This window comes from Peromyscus californicus, unplaced genomic scaffold, assembly GCF_007827085.1.
Source record: "Peromyscus californicus insignis strain IS unplaced genomic scaffold, ASM782708v3 Scaffold_230__1_contigs__length_37798, whole genome shotgun sequence".
In the NCBI taxonomy this organism is placed as follows: domain Eukaryota; kingdom Metazoa; phylum Chordata; class Mammalia; order Rodentia; family Cricetidae; genus Peromyscus; species Peromyscus californicus.
In genome coordinates, this window is record NW_026294526.1 from 15,502 (window position 1) to 37,799 (window position 22,298).

Below are 22,298 nucleotides of genomic sequence, written 5' to 3' on the forward strand. Positions count from 1 at the left end.
CAGGAAATAGTTGGTGGAAACAATATAAAGATAATCCCCCAAATTATGTTAAGAAATTGTAACAGGATTTATGGCCCTGTGCTGCAGAGACTAGAGATTTGTATTAGAGTACAACAAGGAAAGCTCACACCTTTTCTCTCAGGCTAAACATCTTATACCTAGAAAATCACAGTCTTATTAGTCAGGAACACACCATTTTATCCAGATCTCCTATTTTGGTTCAACTAGAGTAACTACAGTAATTTGGTTTCATGAAAGTTCAGTTCTTGAACTAGATTCTTAATTGCTTGATCCGTGATCAGACAGTACAATTATTGACTATCTAACACTGATAACTTCAGTACTCATTGCTAATGTCATCTACTCTCATAGCAAAAAAGCTTTAACCTATTTTCTTGCTCACCCATTTCTTTGCTGTGTCTAAACCTGATTAACATTAGGATGTCAACTCAATTATTGCACAAGTCCCTCTTTACTTGTAAGTTTCCAGAAATGCCAGAGTTTGGAAGACATTCATTCATTGGTTTATTTTTCTTACTCACTGACTGGTTAAGACACAGACTAGAAGGAATGGTGGGACTATCTTCACAGTCCTCAACAGCACAGGGATGATTAAATGATCAAAGCAATTCTCAATTATAGTGTGTGAATATAACCTGAGGTAAAGGAAAAAGTGATCTAAATAAGAAAAAAATGAACAATAACTGATAAAATTGCAAAGAAAACCTTAACGTCAAGGAAATACATATAATAAAATGTTTCTTTGCATACACACATGAGGTATTTAATTTTATTTCATATTCTCTATTAAGTATTTTAACATTAAAATTGTTAAAAAGTTTTGACAATACAGAAAATTTTGGGAGTGCATCATCTATACTTAGACTTGTACTTAGGAGACTGAAGCATTAGGATTATGAGTTCAAGCATATCCTTGACTAATTACTGACACACAAGCCAGACTGGATAACAATGAGTATTTCAAAGGAATTTATGAAAAATGAAACCAGGAACAAAAACCCACTATCCTTTCACAGACATCCTTACTTGAAAATTATGCTCACATTCTGCCTGATATTTAATACAAATAGACCATTTACATGATAACCATTATTCTATACATTGCAGCAGAAAAATACCACTCACTAAGTGAATGCACAATAGAACATGAACAAAAGTCACAGAAGGAATAGATGAACCACAAAATAAGCTTCACTAAATGGATTTGCAAAACATATAGCCACTTTATACATCAAATGTTGCAAAAGAGAAGCCATAATGTGACCTTCACATCAGTCTTTAGTGAACATTTTTAGTAATTTACTTACTTCAAAGAAATTAAAAAGGGATGTTAGAATTTTTTTTCTTGACTATGAAGAAAACTGTGATGTCTAAAGTTTTACCAAATGTTTATATGAAAAGGATTTTTCTCTTCTATGACCTTTCCCCTATTTCCTAATATAAATATGACATGAAAAAAGCTCTAAAGTATTTACAGGGCTAGAGACACGGCAATATCTTAATACAAGCTCATTCCCAGGAACAAAGTATGGATTGTGAGAACTTGCAGTAATCCAAACAACAAGAAGTTCCAAAGGTCTAATCTTCTTGGGAACAAGAATAAACATGCACAAGTACAGAGAGATATCACATAATTAAAATTAAAACAACTCTTAAACTAATTTTTACTCATGTTTTTCTCCTGTAATTCTAGTCACAAAGGTATTGAGGAATCTAAATGCTTACAGAATTTCTCTGCATTATGTATTGGTTTGTGTAACAGAAAGCAAGCATGTAGGATTGACATCAGAGAAATCAATCATGTTTAGTTTGTGGTATTATTTGGGATTATTTAGAAAATGCTGCCCTAGGGGAAGAAATATGTCATGGTGGGTTGGTCTAAGAGTTTACCATTTCCCTTTTACACTTTATGCTTTATGTTGCAGATTAAGGATGGGAATTTTCAGTTTCCTACTGTAGCTGCCATGTATGACACTTGTTTCCATGTCACTTTCATTCTGACCCTATATCAGTCTGGAACCAATGGCCAATTAACCACTTTCATATGTTCACATTGACATGATATATCAGAGCAACAGAAATGAATTTATACACATTCATGAACTTTTACACGTGGATTCATTATCTCACGTAATTGAAGTATGAAATCTAAATTAGTTACCATATCCTTTAAATCCATAATCCTTTCTTCCATGTGAATTTGCAGGTATAAACCAAATACAGAGGGACATCATAATGTTTGAAGAGATTTTTGACACCTGTGAGATATTTCCCTCAAGAAAAATCTTATGTACTGAATGTAAGTGTGTTGGCTAAAGATCTTACCAAATCTTTATAATCACATTTCCTTTGGTATGAGTTTCTTTAGATCTTCAAAATCTAATGTTGTATTCACAGGATTTAAGACAGCAATATACACTAATAGTATTACTCTTGTAGGGTTCTTCTCCATTATGTGCTCTTTTATGTATTCTAAGATTACTGTGACGTTCAAATTCTTTATCACACTGATTACATTTGTAAGATGCCATTGCAGTATGCGTTCTTGTATGCCTTTGAAGATGATTGTGATGTGCAAAGGCTTTACAACACTGGTTACTTTCATATGGTTTCTCTCCTGTATGTGTTCTTTCATGCATTTGAAGAACATTGTTTTGAGCAAAGGCTTTATCACCATGTTTACATTAATAGGTTTTCTCTCCAGTTTGTGTTCTTTTATGCACTTTAAGATCACTGTTACAAGGAAAGGCTTTACTGCATTGGTTACATTAATAAGGTTTCTCTCCTACATGTCTCTTTTTATATATTTGAAGACAACTGTGATGTGAGAAGGCTTTACTACACTGATTACATTCATAGGATTTCATTCCAGTATGTGTTCTTGTATGCCTTTGAAGATGACTGTAATGTACAAAGGCTTCATTACACAGATTACATTCAAAGGGTTTCTTTCCAGCATGCATTGTTCCAAGTGCTTTAAAATGACTATGATCTGCAAAGACTTTACCACATTGATTATATTCATAAGGTTCCTCCCCAGTATGTGTTTTTGCATGCCTTTGAGGATGACTTTGATGTTCATAGGCTTTACTACATTGATTACATTCATATGGTTTCTCTCCAGTATGTGTTCTTTTATGGCTTTGAAGATAATTGCGTTGTACAAAGGCTTTAACACATTGGTTTCATTTATAGGGTTTCTCTCCTGTATGTTTCCATTTATGTATTTGAAGATAATTGTGATATGCAAAGGTTTTATTACACAGATTACATTCATAGGGTTTCTTTCCAGTATGTGTTATTTCATGTGTTTTAAAATGATTGTGATCTGTAAAGGCTTTACCACACAGATTACATTCATAGGATTTCTCTTCAGTATGTGTTCTTTCATGCCTTTGAAGGTGACTGTGATCTGCAAAGGCTTTACCACAGTGATTGCATTCATAGGGTTTCTCTCCAGTATGTGTTCTTTCATGCTTTTGAAGGTGATTATGATCTGCAAAGGCTTTACCACAGTGATTGCATTCATAAGGTTTCTCTCCAGTATGTGTTCTTTCATGCCTTTGAAGATGACTATGATAGACAAAGTCTTTACCACAGTGATTGCATTCATAGGGTTTCTTTCCAGTATGTGTTCTTTCATGCCTTTGAAGATGACTATAATCTGCAAAGGCTTTACCACAGTGATTGCATTCATAAGGTTTCTCTCCAGTATGTGTTCTTTCATGCCTTTGAAGATGACTATGATAGGCAAAGGCTTTACCACAGTGATTGCATTCATATGGTTTCTCTGCAGTATGTGTTCTTTTATGCCTTTGAAGGTGACTATGATCTGCAAAGGCTTTACCACAGTGATTGCATTCATAGGGTTTCTTTCCAGTATGTGTTCTTTCATGCCTTTGAAGATGACTATGATCTGCAAAGGCTTTACCACAGTGATTGCATTCATAGGGTTTCTCTCCAGTATGTGTTCTTTCATGCTTTTGAAGGTGATTATGATCTGCAAAGGCTTTACCACAGTGATTGCATTCATAAGGTTTCTCTCCAGTATGTGTTCTTTCATGCCTTTGAAGATGACTATGATAGGCAAAGGCTTTACCACAGTGATTGCATTCATAGGGTTTCTCTCCAGTATGTGTTCTTTCATGCCTTTGAAGATGACTATGATAGGCAAAGGCTTTACCACAGTGATTGCATTCATAGGGTTTCTCTCCAGTATTTGTTCTTGTATGCCTTTGAAGATGTCTGTCATGTGCAAAGGATTTATCACACTGTTTACATTCATAGGGTTTCTCTCCAGTGTGTGTTCTTTCATGCCTTTGAACAACACTGTTTTGAGCAAAGGCTTTACCACACTGATTACATTCGTACAGTTTCTCTCCAGTATCTGTACTTTCAAGCATTTGACATGTACTGTGTTGTGCAAAGGCTTTCCCACACTGATCATGTTCATAGAGTTTCTCTCTAGTATGTTCTATTTTTTGCAAATGAAGAGAAATATGATGAGGAAAGGCTTTACCATATTGATTACATCCATATGTTTTCTCTCTAGTTTGACTTCTTTCAGGTCTGCAAAGATAATTTGAAAATGTAACAGCTGTACCATATTCATTAATCTTTTACATCTTTATTTCTGTGTGAATTAATTTTACATTTCGGTGTAAATGTAAAGAGAAATTGGATCATAAGTTTTTATCACTTTGCTTATACTTATGTTGTTCCCCTTCATTAAGGATTATTTTGCTCTGTTGAAGATACCTACGATGTTTAGAGCCTTCATTACATGGATCACATGTATGGAATGATTTTCTCAATGAGATTTTTCATATTTATGAAAAGAATTGGAAGTATTTAGACCTTTACCCCACTTAATTTCACTAATACCTTTTCCTATACCATGAATCCTACTACATTTGCTCAATGAACCAGGACAGACAGAAGTTTTACACATTCTCACTACTCAAAGGACTTTTCTTCAGTTTGTTTGTAGATGTATTCCCAGTTAAGCTGGAAAACCAATTATGTGTAAACTTGAATCACATTAAGCAAGCCTACTCAATATGAGACTAGTACATAACTTATAATTGTTTTGAGATGTAGAGGGATGCATTGCATTTTTCCATATTGCTATGTTCATATGGCTTGTACCCAGAGTGACATATGCTATACCTAGTAAATGAAGAATAACAAATAAAAAGTTTCTACATTGTCTCCACACAAGTTGACTTTTTGTTCCTCATATACATGTGATATAGGTTTTAAGACTTCTTCACAACAATCCCCCCTTAAGTCTTGACTCTTAAGACTGCTCTCACTAAGCTTAGCAGTGTCAGAAAAACTAGAGAGTAACACTAGCTTTAATATGGAGTATTTGTTTATTAGAAGGTTTTGGACATACACTTACCACATATTTAATATGTATACCTTTGGTAGTAAGAGTCATATGAAACTAAATGAGTGGGCAATTCCACAGCATAGCTCTGATAGAACTATGATTCAAATGCTCATATCTGTTAAGGTATTGATTCCTTGTCTTCCTTCTAAAATGAATAACCTGCCAATACAATTCATTTACCTGCCTTTGATGTATATGGATTGTGAGCATTCAAAGATCATGAATGTAATTTAGCTATGATTAATTACACTGTTGCATTTCTTTAAAACTTTCAAATACATTAAAATATATCCAGAGGCACCTTTGTATCAGCTTGTACATAAAAATTACCTTTCATGTCTTTGAGAGCTTTGACAATGTTCTTCAACTTCAAGATTTTCCCAATTGTATCCTAAAATATAGAATGAGGGAAAGTATAAAATATTACAGGAATTGTGCAAAATTTGATTTACTATCTTCAGTGATCCTTAGAATCTTTCCTGATTTAGTTACCTCATTCTGCCTCATTCTCAATCAGAATTACAGAAGAGTATCAATAACCAAAAAACAATTTTTGCCTTAAATTAAAATATGAATGAAAATTTACCTATAGCAGTGAGGTTCATATATGTCTCCAGCATCATATCTTTGTAGATATTCTTCTGTGAAAGATCCAGCAAAGCCCACTCCTCATGAGTGAAGTTGATGTGCACATCATTATAGGTCACGGCATCCTAAAATATGCTGTATATAAGTATGTCATACATATGTATAAAACAAAAAGCATGGCCAGTCAGTGGTGGTGCACACCTTTAATCGGGAGGCAAAGCCAGGGAGATTTCTGTGAGTTCAAGGCCATCCTGGGCTATCAAGTGCAAAGCTACACAGAGAAACCCTGTCTTAAAAAAGCATGATGCCAACAACATTATAAATGCATGCTTCTTGACAATATAGTCATATAATTCTGGTGCTTCCCACTCTTATTCTTTAACTCAGACATTACAATATAATCATCAATTTATTTTAGAATAAAAGAGAATTGCCAATTAACAGACATAGAGACAAGCAAACACATCAAGAGCAGTGAGTACACATCAACGAAATTGTATGAATAATTACTAACTACAGAAATGATGAGTAAGCTTGGTGTATTGGCTCATGCCTTTAATCCCAGAAACCAGAGAGCAGAGGCAGGTATATGTGCTTCTGAGTTGAAAGCTAGCCTAGTCTATGCAATCAGTTCCAGGACAGTAAAAAGTAAATATTAAGAACCTGTCTGCACTGCAAACATCAATCATATGTACAAATACATAGGATGAACTCAGAGACTGTTTCTTTACTGAAGTTGCTACAAAGAGTTAGGCATTTACTCCAGTTCTGTATTCATCTTCTAGAAATCTGAATTGTTCCAGCTTAAACCGTACTTTAAGAAGTCTTACTATAAGGAACTTTTTATTTAAACAGTTACAAATAGACAGATGATAACATGAGCAATATCACTGTTGATTATAAAAAATCAACACAGGGCAGGCCAGATGAGTCAGAAGTTAAGAGCTGTTACTAGTCTTGTATACAGATGGGTTCAATTGCCAGTACTTACATGGGGGATCCCACAACTGTTCATTATTCTTAGCTCAGAGATTTTAAGACCCTCTTTTGAGTACTGTGAGGGCCAGGCATATGTGCACTGCATATCTATGTATAGAGGCAAAAGAATCATAGTTATTGAAAAACAAAATAAACACAACAAACAGGAAGAATGTCACACACCTGTAATTTAATTACTCAAAATTTCCAGGCACTATGACTGTCATAAATACTGCCAACCTGGAAATGAGAATGATATCCTCTGCCAAATTTCAAAATTCAAGCAGGGGGTAAAATTAAAAAATGGGCATATGCTTGACATGTACAAAAATGCATAATCTAGGCCCATCACCCAAATATATATATATATATATATATATATATATATATATATATATATATCCACAAATGTTGGACATTTCATCTCAGCATGCAGGAGCAAGAGACAGGTGAATCTCTGAGTTCAAGGCCAGCTTGGTGTATAGAACTAAGCTTAGGAAAGTCAGAGCTACACAGAAAGTTTGTCATCAGAAACAAATATAAAAACATCAAAATTTAAAAAAAAAATCAGGCTAGCAAAATGGCTTAGCATTGAATACCAATTTGTTTAATTGTATCTTATCTGATTAAGTAATACCATCTATAATGTTGCTGAAGTCATGACAGCACAAGAAGGAAGCTGGCTGATACATTTCGAACATAACATAATAGAAACTTAGAAAAGAAATGAGTTAAGGCTATAGAGACATATATCATACCCCCAATAGAAATTTCATCCAGAGAGGTTACTCCTACTTGAGGTTCTACAAGAACCCCAAAGAAAGCTGTCAAGGACAGACACATGTTCAAACACCTCACCCTATCTGGGAGCTCTTTATTCAGTTGACTACATTCTGACCCAGGTCACTGTAGGTTCAGGATCACCCATAAAGAACATGCATTTAGTCACTTCAATGATGCTCATAGTCTGCAAGAGCCCATACACTGTTCAAATGTCCAAAATCACTTTTGACACACAAGAAAAATTCTTGACTGTGTCATCTTATACAACCTGAATATAATTTAAATATTTCCAACATACAAATGGGACAGAAAACCCTTTCCCATTTCAAATGAGAGGAACTTAGACATAGTAAGGAAAGACAAGGAGAAGACAGAAACCCAGCAGGGCAACCATTGAATCTGGTAGCTCTGTGTCAGAGACATGGCGCTTCATTTTCAAAGGGCTTAGATGGCTCTCTTCCCACAACTTCCCATACATCTCTCCCTTTGGTTACTTCCACTCAATATATGCAGCTCTCCTTGGAAGATGTCTCATTGCTTAAGTATCTCAACATGTTATGGTCTTAAATTGCAACCCAGGCTTCATCATCATAGTGTCATACAATGAACTTTAGACACTCTCCTCACTGGAGCTCTTACAATACCAAACACAGATGCCTACAACAGAGCTGACATGAAAATGCAGACTAAGAATGTATAATCTTAAATTTTGCATCATTCTGGTATCCAGAACCAGTTCAACATCAGTGATTCCCCCAAATTTGGCTTCTTAGTTGTGATATCCCCTGCCATGCTTGAACCAGAGTTGTGGCAGGCTTTGAATAAAGTTGCTTCCTGGGACTGGCAATCACTTTGCTTAATCCCTCTATTAACTGAGTGCATAAAAGGAGGGATTCTTACCCTTAAGGCACCTTGCTAGGCTTCCAAAGTAGAGTAAGGGCCTTCTTTTTAATGGGGATACTCTCCCTGAAAGTTGCTGACACTTTTCAGCATTTGACTACCTTCAACAAATTCATAGTGCTGTTTTTCTCTATAACCCATAGACTTTTCATTTATTTATGATCCATTTCTTGATTTTTTTTAATGTAGTACTGAATGAATCATAAGTAATAGCTATCCAAGAGAGTCAATAGTCCATCTAAGAAATCAGTCCCATTATTTTTTTTTTAATTCTGCCTTACTCAATTTCTTGAGGAATTGGGCAAAATAAGAAAAGTTAGGGGGCAAAATATCACATAAATTACCTCGATTTTAATTCTCCTGAAATCCTTTAACCTGTACCTCCACTGTTCGCAATACTTTTAACAGTACTTTATTCAATGTACTATAAGAATAACCAATTAAGCTCTGTGTGCAGCTTTCTATGTCCTTTGTCATCTAAATTTTGACATGCTCAACACTGCCCCCAAAAGTCATCATTCCCAGGACCTTTGGACAATAAAATCACTTTTGGTTTATCACATTCTGTTACAACTTGCTTTTTTCTTGCTCTGATTCAGTTCTCTACACAAAAGCACCTAGGTAACAAACACGTTTATTTACCGCATTCTTCCAGATCACAATCCATCATTGTCAGTGTTTAGAATAGATATTCAATCTAGCAACTGAAGGCAAAAACCATGAGGAATCTTTGTTTCCAGGCTTTCTCTCTGACATAGTCATTGTCTTATGCCAAGCTTGCTGTCTTATCTAGTGCAGGCCAACATTCTTAGGGATATTGCATACTCAGTGGAAGGGCCATCACCCATAAATCATAAATCAACAAAATCTCTCCCAGACTTAGCAACTAGGTGTTCTGATGGGGCACATCCTCAACATATGTTCCAAAAGGTGACTGTAGGCTCTGAAATGTTGACATCTGAAAGTAAGTAGGACACAGAGAAAATAATATATGAGATTTTCCAAACCCAAACCCAATGAATCAACTACATCAACAACTTAAATAACAAAAAAAAATTGATGATGATAACAAGTACAAATACAGATACACCAAGGAATGAAGAAATACAAGTTTCTGAGATCAAGAAGAGAAAACTGAAATTGTTCATCTACAGAAAATCTCCAAATGAAAAACTTAAGGAGATCTTAACATAATATAGTAATTTTCCATATTATAAAAATAAGTGAAGTTCCATCATTTGCCAGAGAAACAATATAACTATATCATAACTATTAAAAAAAAACCTGACACAACACAGATGGTACCAGTGATAAAAGGAGACAGAAAGACAGACCTACAAATATAACATTGTCCCTTGAAAAATAATTATAAGTTTCTAATGAAAATCAAAATCAGAGAAATCACTGACCACCACTCACCCTGTGCACTCCACTTCTGTCCTTCACCAATAATAGAAAATAGGTTGAGTGAGAAGACTCTTCCACCAAAATTGGAATCATTCACTTGAAGCCTGATATTTCTACATTGTAGAAAATAATTTTGTTTACTAATACCATCTCATTTTCCTTTGATAAAGAATAGAATGTCTGTTAGAAAATTTAAAACAATTTCATTTCCTATGATTAAAGATTAGATGTAAACCTATACCAGAGTGAAGAAATAAAAAAAAAAAATTATACCAAATGAAAGACAATTTTTTTAAAATAAATATTGTATGATTTTATTATATATTTAAAACAACCTGATTTCCTTTATAAGTCTTTGTTTTATAAGTCTTACAAACTTTTGAAAACAAGTCTAGACCCATTTTTTGTGTATACTGGTATGTAAGAGAAAGAATATTTTCCATGTGTGTATAGGTGACAGAGCAAAGATCATGTCAGATCCCCTGGATCTGGAATAGCAGGGAATTATAAGCCTCCCAACTTGAGTGCTTCTATCTGAACTCCCCCAAGAATACTTGCTGAGTGACATTTGCAACCCACATACTACTTTTTATCCAATAAACTAAAAGTCTTTCACAGATCAGCCACAACAGAATTCAAAATAAGGGAATAAGTAAGTAAATGATCCCTGGGAACCTAATGAATCAATATTAAGATGTTGGGTATGGTACCAGGAATACTGTTCACACACCTTCCCCTCTCAAGGATTCAATACTCACGGTTGCCCTGAGGGCTGAAACAGAACTCTAGCTGCAGCTTCTCCTCTCCCTTTTCATGTCTTCTGTGGATTCCAAAGAGCATCCCCCACAACTCTTCCCTACTCTCCTCATATCTGAGTCCCATCACCCAACTGTGCCAGACACCCTCTGTTCAACTGCTCACCACATCTTCCAAAAGACCAGTTAGGGTGTCTTCAGATCTACCACATTGTCTCTTACTCCACACCTAATTTTAAAAGTTGATCCTATCACTGGGGTAGAATATCAGAGGCAGCTTTTTCTCTTCCTTCTCTATGCCTCCGGTGGATCTAAAAATCATCTCCCCTGCATTCCTCTTCCCTCAGTTTCCATCACCACCAAGTAGTCTCCCTTGAACACACCAGCCAAGAAGGCCAGGAAAAAGGTAACACTCATTTGACACACACTTTGAAACTCCAGAGAACCAACACAAACCAAGGAACAAAACTCCCATCCAACAAAGATGAAGTTAGAAAACAGCACCTAGACCTATTATCACCCTAAACCAAGATTCCAGCAGAGGAACATAATAACAGCCAGGGCACTATGTGAACAGCAGAACCCAACTGTCCTACCTTATCAGGCCCTAAATAACTAAAAATAGTTGAAATACAAGGAAAAAAAAAACTTAAAACCAAATATATGTAGATGATAAAGTCCCATAAAAAATAAATAGCTTACATGAATTCATGAAAACACAAACAAACAATGGAAGAATATCAATAAATTCCTCAAAAAAGGTAGGAAAACACAAGCAATTGCAGTAAATCAATAAACAATTTAAATAAAGCTAAGATAAAACAAACAAATCACTAAAGGAAACAAATACAACTGTTTAAGAGCTTAAATTGGAAATAAAAACAATAAAAAAAAAAGAAACTGAAGGAATTCCAGAAATGAAAACTTTAGGACTACAAACAGGAATTACAGAGGCAAGATTCACCAGTAGAATAGAGAAATGGAAGGGAGAATCTCAGACCCTGGGGATACAATAGAAGAAATGGATACATCTGTCAAAGAAAATGTTAAATATAAAAATTCCTTGATGCTAAGCAACTAAGAAATCTGGAATATTATGCAGAGACTAAACCTGTGAATGATAGGAATAGAGGAAAGATTAAAAAAAAACCACACAACTCAAATGTCTGGAAAATATTTTCATTAAAATCATATAATAATTTTTTCCTAAGTTAAAGGAGGTGCTGATGAAAGTACACAGAACCATGTACACCACCAAATATACTGGGTCAGAAAAGAAATTCCCCTTGTCACATAATAACCAAATCATTAAGCATACATAATAAAGAAAAATATTAAAAGCTGCAAAGGAAAAAGACCAAGCAACATATAAAGGCAGACCTATGAGAATTGTACCTAACATCTCAACGGAGATTCTAATAGCCATAAGGGCTTGGACACATGTAGTACATGTAGCTAGAGTTTTTCGGGTCCTGCCTGGCCTACAGTCAGGACAAATCTCTCTAACCCATCAGTTCCACAGTGGTTCAGACCCAACCAAGTAAACACACAGAGACTTATATTGTTTACAAACTGTATGGCCGTGGCAGGCTTCTTGTTATCTACTTCTTCTATCTTAAATTAACCCATTTCTATTAATCTATACTTTGCCACATGACTTGTGGCTTAACAGTACCTTACATCTCGCTTGTCATGGCTGTGGCTGGCAGTGTCTCCATCTGCCTTCCTGTTCTCTTAATTTTCCTCTTCATTAGTCCCACCGATACTTCCTGCCTGGCTACTGGCCAATCTGTTTTATTTATTAATCAATCATCCACAGCAGGTGGATGTTCTAAGTAACCACAGAAGCCATCTCATTACTATATCCAGAAAATTTTCAATTACCAAAAATGAAGAAAATAAGTCATTCTCTGAAAAAGTCAAATTTAAACAGTATCTATGTACAAATCCAGTACTACAGAAGATTCTTAGAAAAATATCCAACCCAAGAAAGCCAACTACACACATGGAAAAACAGTAAATAATAATCTTACATTAGCAAAAGCAAAAGAAGGAAAACACAAACAAGCATACACTCCTTCACGTACTACCGTCACTACTAACAACAAAATAACAGGAATTAATGATCATTATTCCTAATATCTCCCAATATCAAATGCCTCAACTCCCCAATGAAGACACAAATTAAGAGTATGGATTCCAAAACAATGTCCACCCTTCTACCATATACAAGAAACACACTTCAACATCAAGAATGGAGATTACTAAAAGGTAAAGGCTGGGAAAACATATTTAAAGCAATTGGAACTAAGAAGCAGGCTTGTGCAGCCATTTTATTACCTACCAAAATAAACTTCAAACAAAATTTAACCAAAAGACATTGGAAGAACACTCATTATTTATCAAAGGAAAATCCACCAATATGACACTTCAATTATTAATAACTATGCCCCTAATACAAGGTCATCCCCTTTTGTAAAAGAAACACTTCCACAGATTAAATGACACATTGACTCTCACACAGGGTTTGACAGTGGCAGACTTCAATACCCCACTCTCACCAATGGACATGCCATCTAGTCAAAAACCAAAGAGAGAAATGTTGGAGATAATGGATTTTATAAACAATATGTTCCAAAGAAATACTAGAGAACATTCCATCCAAAGAAAAAAGCATATACTTTCCTCTCAGCAGCACTTGGGGTTTTCCCCAAAGTAGATTACACACTTGGACACAATTCAAGTCTCAACAGATACAAGAAAATTTAATAACATGGTGCATACTACCAGACAACTATGGATTACAGCTGGATATGAAAAAAAACAAATTTTAAAATCTCATGAATATTGACCAACATTCTACTGAAGAAAATGAGTCAAGACAGAAATAAAAAGGGAAATTAAAGAGTTTCTAGGACTCAAAGAAAATGATTACACAACATACCTAAACCTAAATGACACAACAAAAGTGGTGATGTGAGCAAACTGTATAGCACTGAGTGTCTACATTAAAAAAGGAAATAAATGAAAATTATAACTGTCTAGTCTTAAACTCTATCAAAGGCCCAAGAAGTAAATAATAATACCTGCATAAGCAGGAAGTGAAAGCAAGCGACTTCCAAAAAAGTGTAAGAAACAACAGAAAGAGCTGGCTGCCTGGACAATCACCCAAGATTCCTCTGCAATTCCTCTGGGGTATCCAATTTTGGACTATACCCTTAGCATATCTGACAGACTTTCATGTGAGGCAGGAATTTTTTTACAAACTGTCCCACCTTGTTTTGAAAAGGTTTGGTAGTTACCTTTCTTGCATCCAAATGACACTAAACACTGTTTCTTCTTCCCATATACAGAAGCAACAAAGGAAGGTCATCATACTAACTTTTAGTTAGGAAACAGCTATAAAATGGTGCTAAAACTGATTGTGGCTTCATCACTGAAGACCATAGCTAGAGGTTGAAGGGAAACATCTAATAGATGGGTGCCACTGTGAGCCAATCAAGAATGTCTTATGGACTTTGGACAGTTTAATTCTTTCCAGACACCAGTAAAGGAATTCAACTTCTGTCTATATCTGAGAGTTTGGACTTTACAAAAGGACAATGGAAGGATATCCCAATACTGCCACCTGGTAACCCAAATTCAGCAGGAAGAAGCCTGATCAGTCATTGTTTCAATCCCATAATGTCAGTTAGTGTAACCTCTGCAGAGGGACATGGGATAAGAACTGAAGGAAATTTTCAACTATGCAGTTTGGAGTAAAAAACCCCAAAGTACCCAGTCCCACTGCCTGGATGCCTCCCAAACAGATCAAGACAATCAACTGCCTCACCTATTCAGAGGGCCTGATCCAGTTGGGGGCCCCTCAGCCATTGGTTCATAGCTCATGTGTTTCCATTCATTTGGTTATTTGTCCCTGTGCTTTATCCAACCTTGGTCTCAACAATTCTTGCTCATATAAACAGGCAGTGGACCGGGTCCTGTGCTCAGTGCATCACTTGGCTGTTTGAAACCTGGGGCTTATGCAGGGACGCTTGGCTCAGCCTGGGAAGAGGGAACTGGACCTGCCTGGACTGAGTCTACCAGGTTGATCTCAATCCTTGGGGGAGTTTTGCCCTGGAGGAGATGGGAATGGGGGGTGAGCTGGGGGGAAGCGGGGATGGGGGGGGGAGAACAAGGGAATCTGTGGCTGATATGTAGAATTAAACTATATTGTAAAATAAAATAAAATAAAATAAAATAAAATAAAATAAAATAAAAACCCCAAAGTAGTGTAACTAGTTGTTTCTTGACTAAAAGACAGAAGTGTCTTTGGGACTCTTAGCAGTTTCAAGTGTTTGGGAGTTCTGATCTCTGATGATAAGTGATACTAGGGTCCAAGAAGGGGCAAAGATTAATGCAGTAAAGAAGACCTGTTAACAGAAAAATGCCCTTAGTTAAGAAAATAGAATTTCTGTCCTGGCACAGACCTAATATTTCAATGAAGACATGTCAATCTCCATGTCAAGGATCCTGGTCTCTGGTGCCCAAGAAATGGTCAACTGGGACAATTATAGATCACCTAGACCTGATTCACTGATTGCATATTGGTAATCCCAAATGTAGATAAAACTGGATAATTTTTGTTGTTGGTTTTCTAAGAAAGGATTTCTCCATGTAGTTTTGGTGCCTGTCCTGGAACTCACTCTGTAGACCAGGCTGGACACAAACTCACAGAGATCTGTATGGTTCTGCCTCCCAAGTGCTGGGATTTAAGGCATGTGCCATAACCACCCAGCCCAAATCTGATTTGTATTGACTCATCCTGAAATCATGTTCCAAAATGCACTGAAGCATCCCAGCTTAAGCTCTGCAGAGATACTCACGTTCAGGACAATATCTCTTAAAGTCACTTTTGGTGTAAGCCACTGGTCCATGTCAAATTATTCTCAGAAATGAATAGACCAAGTATGATAGCAGAGCCAGGCAGATCTCCTTGAATTTGGTCTTCATAGTGAATATGAGACAAAGACCTTTATCAATAATACACACACACACACACACACACACACACACACACACACACACACACATACACACAAATACAGTTAAATATAATTTTGCTCTGTTGTTTGAGACAACATTACAAAGCTCCAGCAAGCCTCAAACTCATACTGTATAGTTTAATGAATAATATATGTTGAATATATGGAATAAATAAAACAAATATAAACCTAATTTACACTGAACATATAAAACCAATTCCAGTAAACATTTTCATTTTATACTATTGGTTTATTATTCAAAATATAACAATTTTCTTTCTATACAAGAGAGAGCTTCCAAAACAATTATCTAATCCTGACTTGTCTAACCAACATCTATAGGAACAGCAACAATTTATAATTTCAACCAACTCCCTAATTCTGATAATAACCAATATAACTAGATTTTTAAATACAAAATAGAAATGTCTCAAAACAACAGTTATGAGTTTATTTGCCTTATAACATTACCAGTTTTACCTATGAGGATCACCCATGCTGTCTCAGGAACATCCAAGTCTCTAGCAGTATCTGAAGTCTCAGAATGCAATGGTGACCCTCTGGAACACTCAGTAAAGCAGCTTGGTACCAGTAAGTATTTGGAAAACATTTGCACTCAAAGAAGGGTCTGGAGAGTATCTTAGAGACTAAAGAAACAGAAGGCAGCCTGGTAGCAGGAAGATACTTAAAAAGGGTAGGTGGATTCCTGGATCACTTTTCCTGCATCAAATTCTCACCCTCTATGACCATGGCAAGCTGTTCCTGCACTGTTCCAGCATCCTGCTACTCCTAACAACTACAGCAGCAGCACTACAACCTCCACATCTCTGGGTTTCATCATCAGCCTTTGTTGACTCCTTGTCCACCTAGATCCAGGTCCCGCGGGAATCCAGGGACTAGTTCAAGGGCTCCAAATGATCAGGCCACATGACACTCCATGAACATCTCCTTCATCTCTACAGATAATTGAGATAGGTAAGAACAGAGCTGGGTTGGTGCACAGGGTCTGTGAGCTTTTGCAACCCCAACTTCCTGCCTCCTGGGCCAAGCCCACAAATCACCTACTATGCATACCCTCTCCCTGAGGTAAACTGAACAGAAATTCCTCCACTTCTCTCCTCACAAGACCAGCAATCTCCAGATGCACCCCCAGGCAAGTCCCTCACATACACACCCAAAGAACATTTTCACAGACATTCCTCTTCCCTGGAAATGTCCTTCCAGATATTATTCTTAGCCTGACTCAGAAGAAATGGGAATCCTGTGTTGATTTCAATTTTGAGGAAAGAGGCAGAATGTAGAGTGTATGGCAGCTAAACTCGAGACCTGCTCTAAGATCAAGACCAGTGGAGACAGCAAGGCAGCCCATCCACTGCAAAGCACAGGGCCCTGGAGTAGGAGACCTGGACATCCAGAGCAGGAAGTTGGGAAGCCAAAGCCACAGCTAGCATGGAAGACAGACCCTAAGATCTGCAAGAAGATCTCAGGTAGAGAAGCAAACATGGCCAGTACACATATTAACATAGGAAGTTTAGGGAGCTCTAATGAGACCCTGTTCCTAGAAAAAGTACTATAGGAAACTAATGACTATTGAGAGGGAAAATTGTTTTTTCCAGATGTCAGCATCTTAGTTGGTTATCCAAAACAAAGTGGTCTGCCCTAAAAATCATATAATTAGAAGAAATAATGGACTCAGTACTTCATATTTATTTATGAGCATAGACATAATACATAACAAAAGCAAAACAACCAATTTGAAATGAAGTGGAGGAATGTAGCAGGTTTCCATTTGTGTCATGAACCAGCTCCAAAACCATGACACAGAGACTTTTATTAGTTATGAATGCTTCCTGTCACATGGATTACTACAGGAGATTTGGATTCTGCCCATTCCACCTACCAAACATCATGCACACCTGAGAAACCTCTGACGATGAGAAACTCCTATTGTCTCCTGGAACTAAACTTTACAGAATCACACCATTGAGTCTGGTGGTAGCAGAAACTTAGAGCATTCTAATCATATATTGCTCAAAATCTGTTTTCCTTCTGCACACCAAAACCACACTCATGTGTGCCCACTGGATACTGATACTTTAAGCATCATATCCTCACATGCCAGGATGGCAGTCTCCCGCTCCCCAGGAAATCCATTCACATTGAGGCTCAGAGAACAAGGGCCACTTCCCAGGTCACCATATGGACCAACAGAAGCACAGTCTGGCTCATTATTGATCCAAATCCCAATAGAAATGACATCTCAGCAGACCTGCTATGAACACTCTTCACTCACGATGGCATATCTTGTGGTCTTCTTTATAACTCACTACAGCAGAAGCAGAGAAGAATCCTGGAAAGAACTTGAAAGCTACCTTCCACTAGTACTTCTAATTGCTAAGACTTCCCAGAGTTCGTCTCAAGAAATTGGCTAGGGCCACCCAGCCAGGCCTCAGAATATTAACAACTCCCTTACTGGGGTGATCAGAGATCAAATGATTCATAAAACACAGTCCTTCCAGCTCTGCCCTTCCAGCCCAGCATTCATGCACTAGTCAGGAAAGGTTTGCATTTTAATAGACATTTTCCCACTCTCCTAGAGCACATCATGATCCATATCCAAAGCACAGGTCCCTTTGTGTGCACATTCTATAACACACTAAATGTGTAGTGCAGCCAACCCATTGCCTTGTAGCTGGGACAATTACAAACAATCATAGGTCATATTTACACAGTAACTAGTGTTACTGTTTGTTATTAAAGAAAAATAGGCTGTGAATTAGAAAATGTGAGAGGTTATAGCAGGACTTAGTGATAGGAAAGAGAATATGGATATGATGTAGTTATAATCTCAAAAAAATATTTTGAAAAGTTGAAACAAGCTTTATGTCCATGGGCTCCAGAGACTAGGACTTTATATTACAGCACATCAAAGATTTCTCAAAACTTTTATAACAGGGTTAACATCTAAAACCAGAAAAATAACAATCCTGTTAGGCACAGCCACAACATTTTACATAGATCTATTTTGGTTGAACTACTATAACTTTAGCAACTTGGGTTCAAAGTAAGGTCAGTCCTTTACCCAGATTCATGATTGCCCTGGTCTATGAAACCCAATAATGACCAATCAGGGCATTTATGGAGCATCTGGAAGTGATTACCAAATGCCACATTGCTAATCTGAACTACTGTTGAAGCAGGAAAGATCTGAACCTCTATCCTGCCTCTCCCTTTCTGCACTGTGACTCTACCAGCTTCAAAGTTAGTCTGTGAACTTAACACTGCACAGGTCCCTCTTCATTTAAAAGTCCCCACTAAAAGTCAGAGACATTGGAGGTCACTCATTAACTGGTTTATTTTTCCTTCTCACTGACCAGTCAAGGCCCAGAATGGAAGGAATTGTTGGATTGTCTTCCTAGCAGCGGGCAACAAAGGCAAGTTTTAGGTGTTCAAAGCAATTCTCAATTATAAAACATGAGGCAGTGATATTCCAAGCTCAGAGTCATCCATGCCAGGATGGCAGGGGCCTACCCCTCCCCAGAGAATCCACACTCCATAAAGGTCAGAGGCCAAGGGCCACCACCCAAGTCACCACAGGGACCAAAAGAAACTCAGTCTGGCCCATGGTCCATCACAGTCCAAGCAGCTTTGACAGATAAGCCAACCTGTGCTTTCTGGTCTAGGGACAGTGGCCCCCACTTTCACTATGAGATGGCTTGTGGTTGTCCTTACAGCTCCCTACAGCAAAACAAAAGGAAATTCCTGGAAAGAACCTCTAAGCTTCCTCCTACTGGTATTCCTAATTGCTAAGCCTTCCCAGAATCCCTCATTAGCTAGGACCACCCAGCTGGGCTTCAGGACATGAGCAGTTATCCTAGTGGGTGTGCAGAGATCAAATGACTCAGAGACCAAAAAACCCTCCCAGGTTGGTCCTTCTATACTATGGTCAAACAGGATACTATTCCAGGAAATTTGTAGTTTAGCAAAATCCTCCACTCTCCCAGAGTACTTCCTGTTCCTCTTGCAAGGCACAGAGTCCTATTTTTGGACATTCCATTACGCAAGTCAATGTGCAGTGTAGGACAGCCCTGTATTTCACAGCTGAGAGATCCTGCATCCAAACACAAGTCACATTCAAACCATATCTGTTGTTAACCAAAAAGAGGCCCATGGATTAAAACACAAGGGACTATGGGAGGGATTGGAGGCAGAAAATAATACAGTGGGGATAATATAATTATAATACGAAAAAAAAATGGTGAAAAAGTTGAAACTGGCTTTATGTCCATGTGCTCCAGAGACTAGGAATTTGTATTAGAGCACACCAAGTACTAACATTATTTCTCTCTGAATATACATCATAAAGCTGGAAAAGAGTCATATTAGGTATGGCCACACCACTGTATCCAGTTCTACTACTTAGGTTGAACTGATATAATTACAGTAATTCGGTTTAATAAAAATTCAGTTCTCTATCCAGACTCTAGATAACATGGTCTGTGGACTTAAGAAATGGCCAATCAGAACATTTATTGATCATCTAAAATGGATTACCTACTCATTGCTAATGTCAACTACTGTCACAGGAGGAAAGCTTTCATGATCTTCCTTGCCCATCCCTTTCTCTGCTGTGACTACACTTGTTTTACACTGGGAAAGTGAACTCAGTTCTTACACAGGTCCCACTTTATTTGTAATTTCACAATAAAATATGAAGAACTTGGAGGATACTCATTCACTGGTCTATTTTCCTTTCCATAGACCAGTCAAGGCCCAGCTTGGAAGGAGTTTCAGGACTGTCCTTCCAGCACTGGGAAGCAGAGACAAGATTAGGTGTCCAAAGCAATTCTCAATTATATAGTGTGAAGCAAGCCTGAGCTACATGATACACTGGTCTAAACCTGTGGTTCTCAACCTACCTAAGGATGTAACCATTAAGTAGAGTTCCTCATGATGTGGTGACCCCTCAACTATAAAATTATTTTCACTGCTAGTTTATAACCACATGTTTTGCTACTGCTAGGAATTATAATATAAACATCTGTGCTTTTTGATTGTCTTAGACCAACCCTGTAATAGGGTCATTTGATTACCCAGATGGAGCAATGATCTGACATGTGGAGAATCACTGCTCTAAACAGATATAAATGCAGTGATGAATAAATAAATAGCATTGAAAAAATGAAATGAGATTCTGAAAATGAAAAACATTGTTAAATAGTAAAAAATTACAGTAATACATTTTACAAAATGAATTTTAAAAACAATACCAATAATTTATGTTTTATAATGATAAAAATAATTGGAAGGACACAGGTATACTGACATTGAAATGGAGTAGGTAATACTTTGATAGAGAGAATACCATTAATAAGACAGTGTATGATTTGTCCCATGTGAAGTGTTAGCCACTGATTATTGTAAGCTAACACATGGAGTTAGAGCCAATGGCCTGTGTCCTCAAACCTCTGAGTTAACTTAACTGTGTCCACCAGGATTGCACATATCTAAGTAGGAGAGTTCTCTAATTTGAAACAGAATGCTTACTAGTTCAAGATATCTTCCCAAACTGTACACCCACCAATTCAGTCTGGCTTCATTCATATAGAAGAAAATTAATCCATCCAGGAAAATTACAGAGAATGTCACACACACTGACCCTCAGTCCTTCTTTGTAATGGAGACCCCTGCAGCTCACTGCCTTCAACTTCAGTCTGTGATCAAGCTATTGTCTAGTCTGTTTCCCACTACACTGTACACAGTACACTGTTCCTCTTCTTCCAGTCTGCAGTGAGAAGTTATGCTCCACACACAAATCCTTTCCCTGTTCTGCAATGAATAGTTCACAATGTGACTCAAACTGGTAATTTTATAACTCTGTGGTGCTATAGATGTATAATCCAAGATTTAAGATGGTTAGTCACAAGGATAACAAGGGCAGTGCCATGTGGGGCTACAGACAGGGTTCAATTCCACCTCCAGCAACATCAGAGACCATGACTCAAAACTGAAAAGACCACACAGGACCACGCAAAACCAGAGTGGAGCATGCAGACACAGCAGAACCAGGCAGGACCAAGCAAGAACATGTGGAAGTCTACATCCAGACACTGGCTCCCACCCAGCCAGGAGAAGACCCACCACACTGGCACTCGGGGCTCAACTGACCTCTCCTCCCAGTCTGGGGATTCCAGCCACTAGCTCACCATAGCATGGTTTTCCAGTTCTCCCATGTTCTCTGCTCAGCTCCCTGCAGCAGAACTCACAGCACACAAAACCACTGGCACCAGCTTCTCTTCAAGCCAAGCCTGAAGCCCTGGGGGCAGGAAGGACCCTGCACAACTTTTGCCTGGAACACCTGATTGGCTACTGAAGCCTGAGTGACAGGAGCACCTCCCATAGGGTTAATCTGTGCTTAAAGGCACAGCACAATGGTTCCTGATACTG

At 37.5% G+C, this 22,298-nt stretch overlaps 1 protein-coding gene across 1 annotated transcript; it reads right to left on the minus strand.

The window, feature by feature from the left end:
• Positions 1-3,616: 3,616 nt before the first annotated feature.
• On the minus strand, positions 3,617-4,159 carry LOC128118837 (zinc finger protein 844-like; the record flags this gene model as incomplete). The annotated part of the gene is made up of 1 exon (XM_052751603.1): positions 3,617-4,159. A coding segment is annotated over one exon (543 nt), but the record flags the coding sequence as incomplete, so codon positions are not given.
• Positions 4,160-22,298: the final 18,139 nt, after the last annotated feature.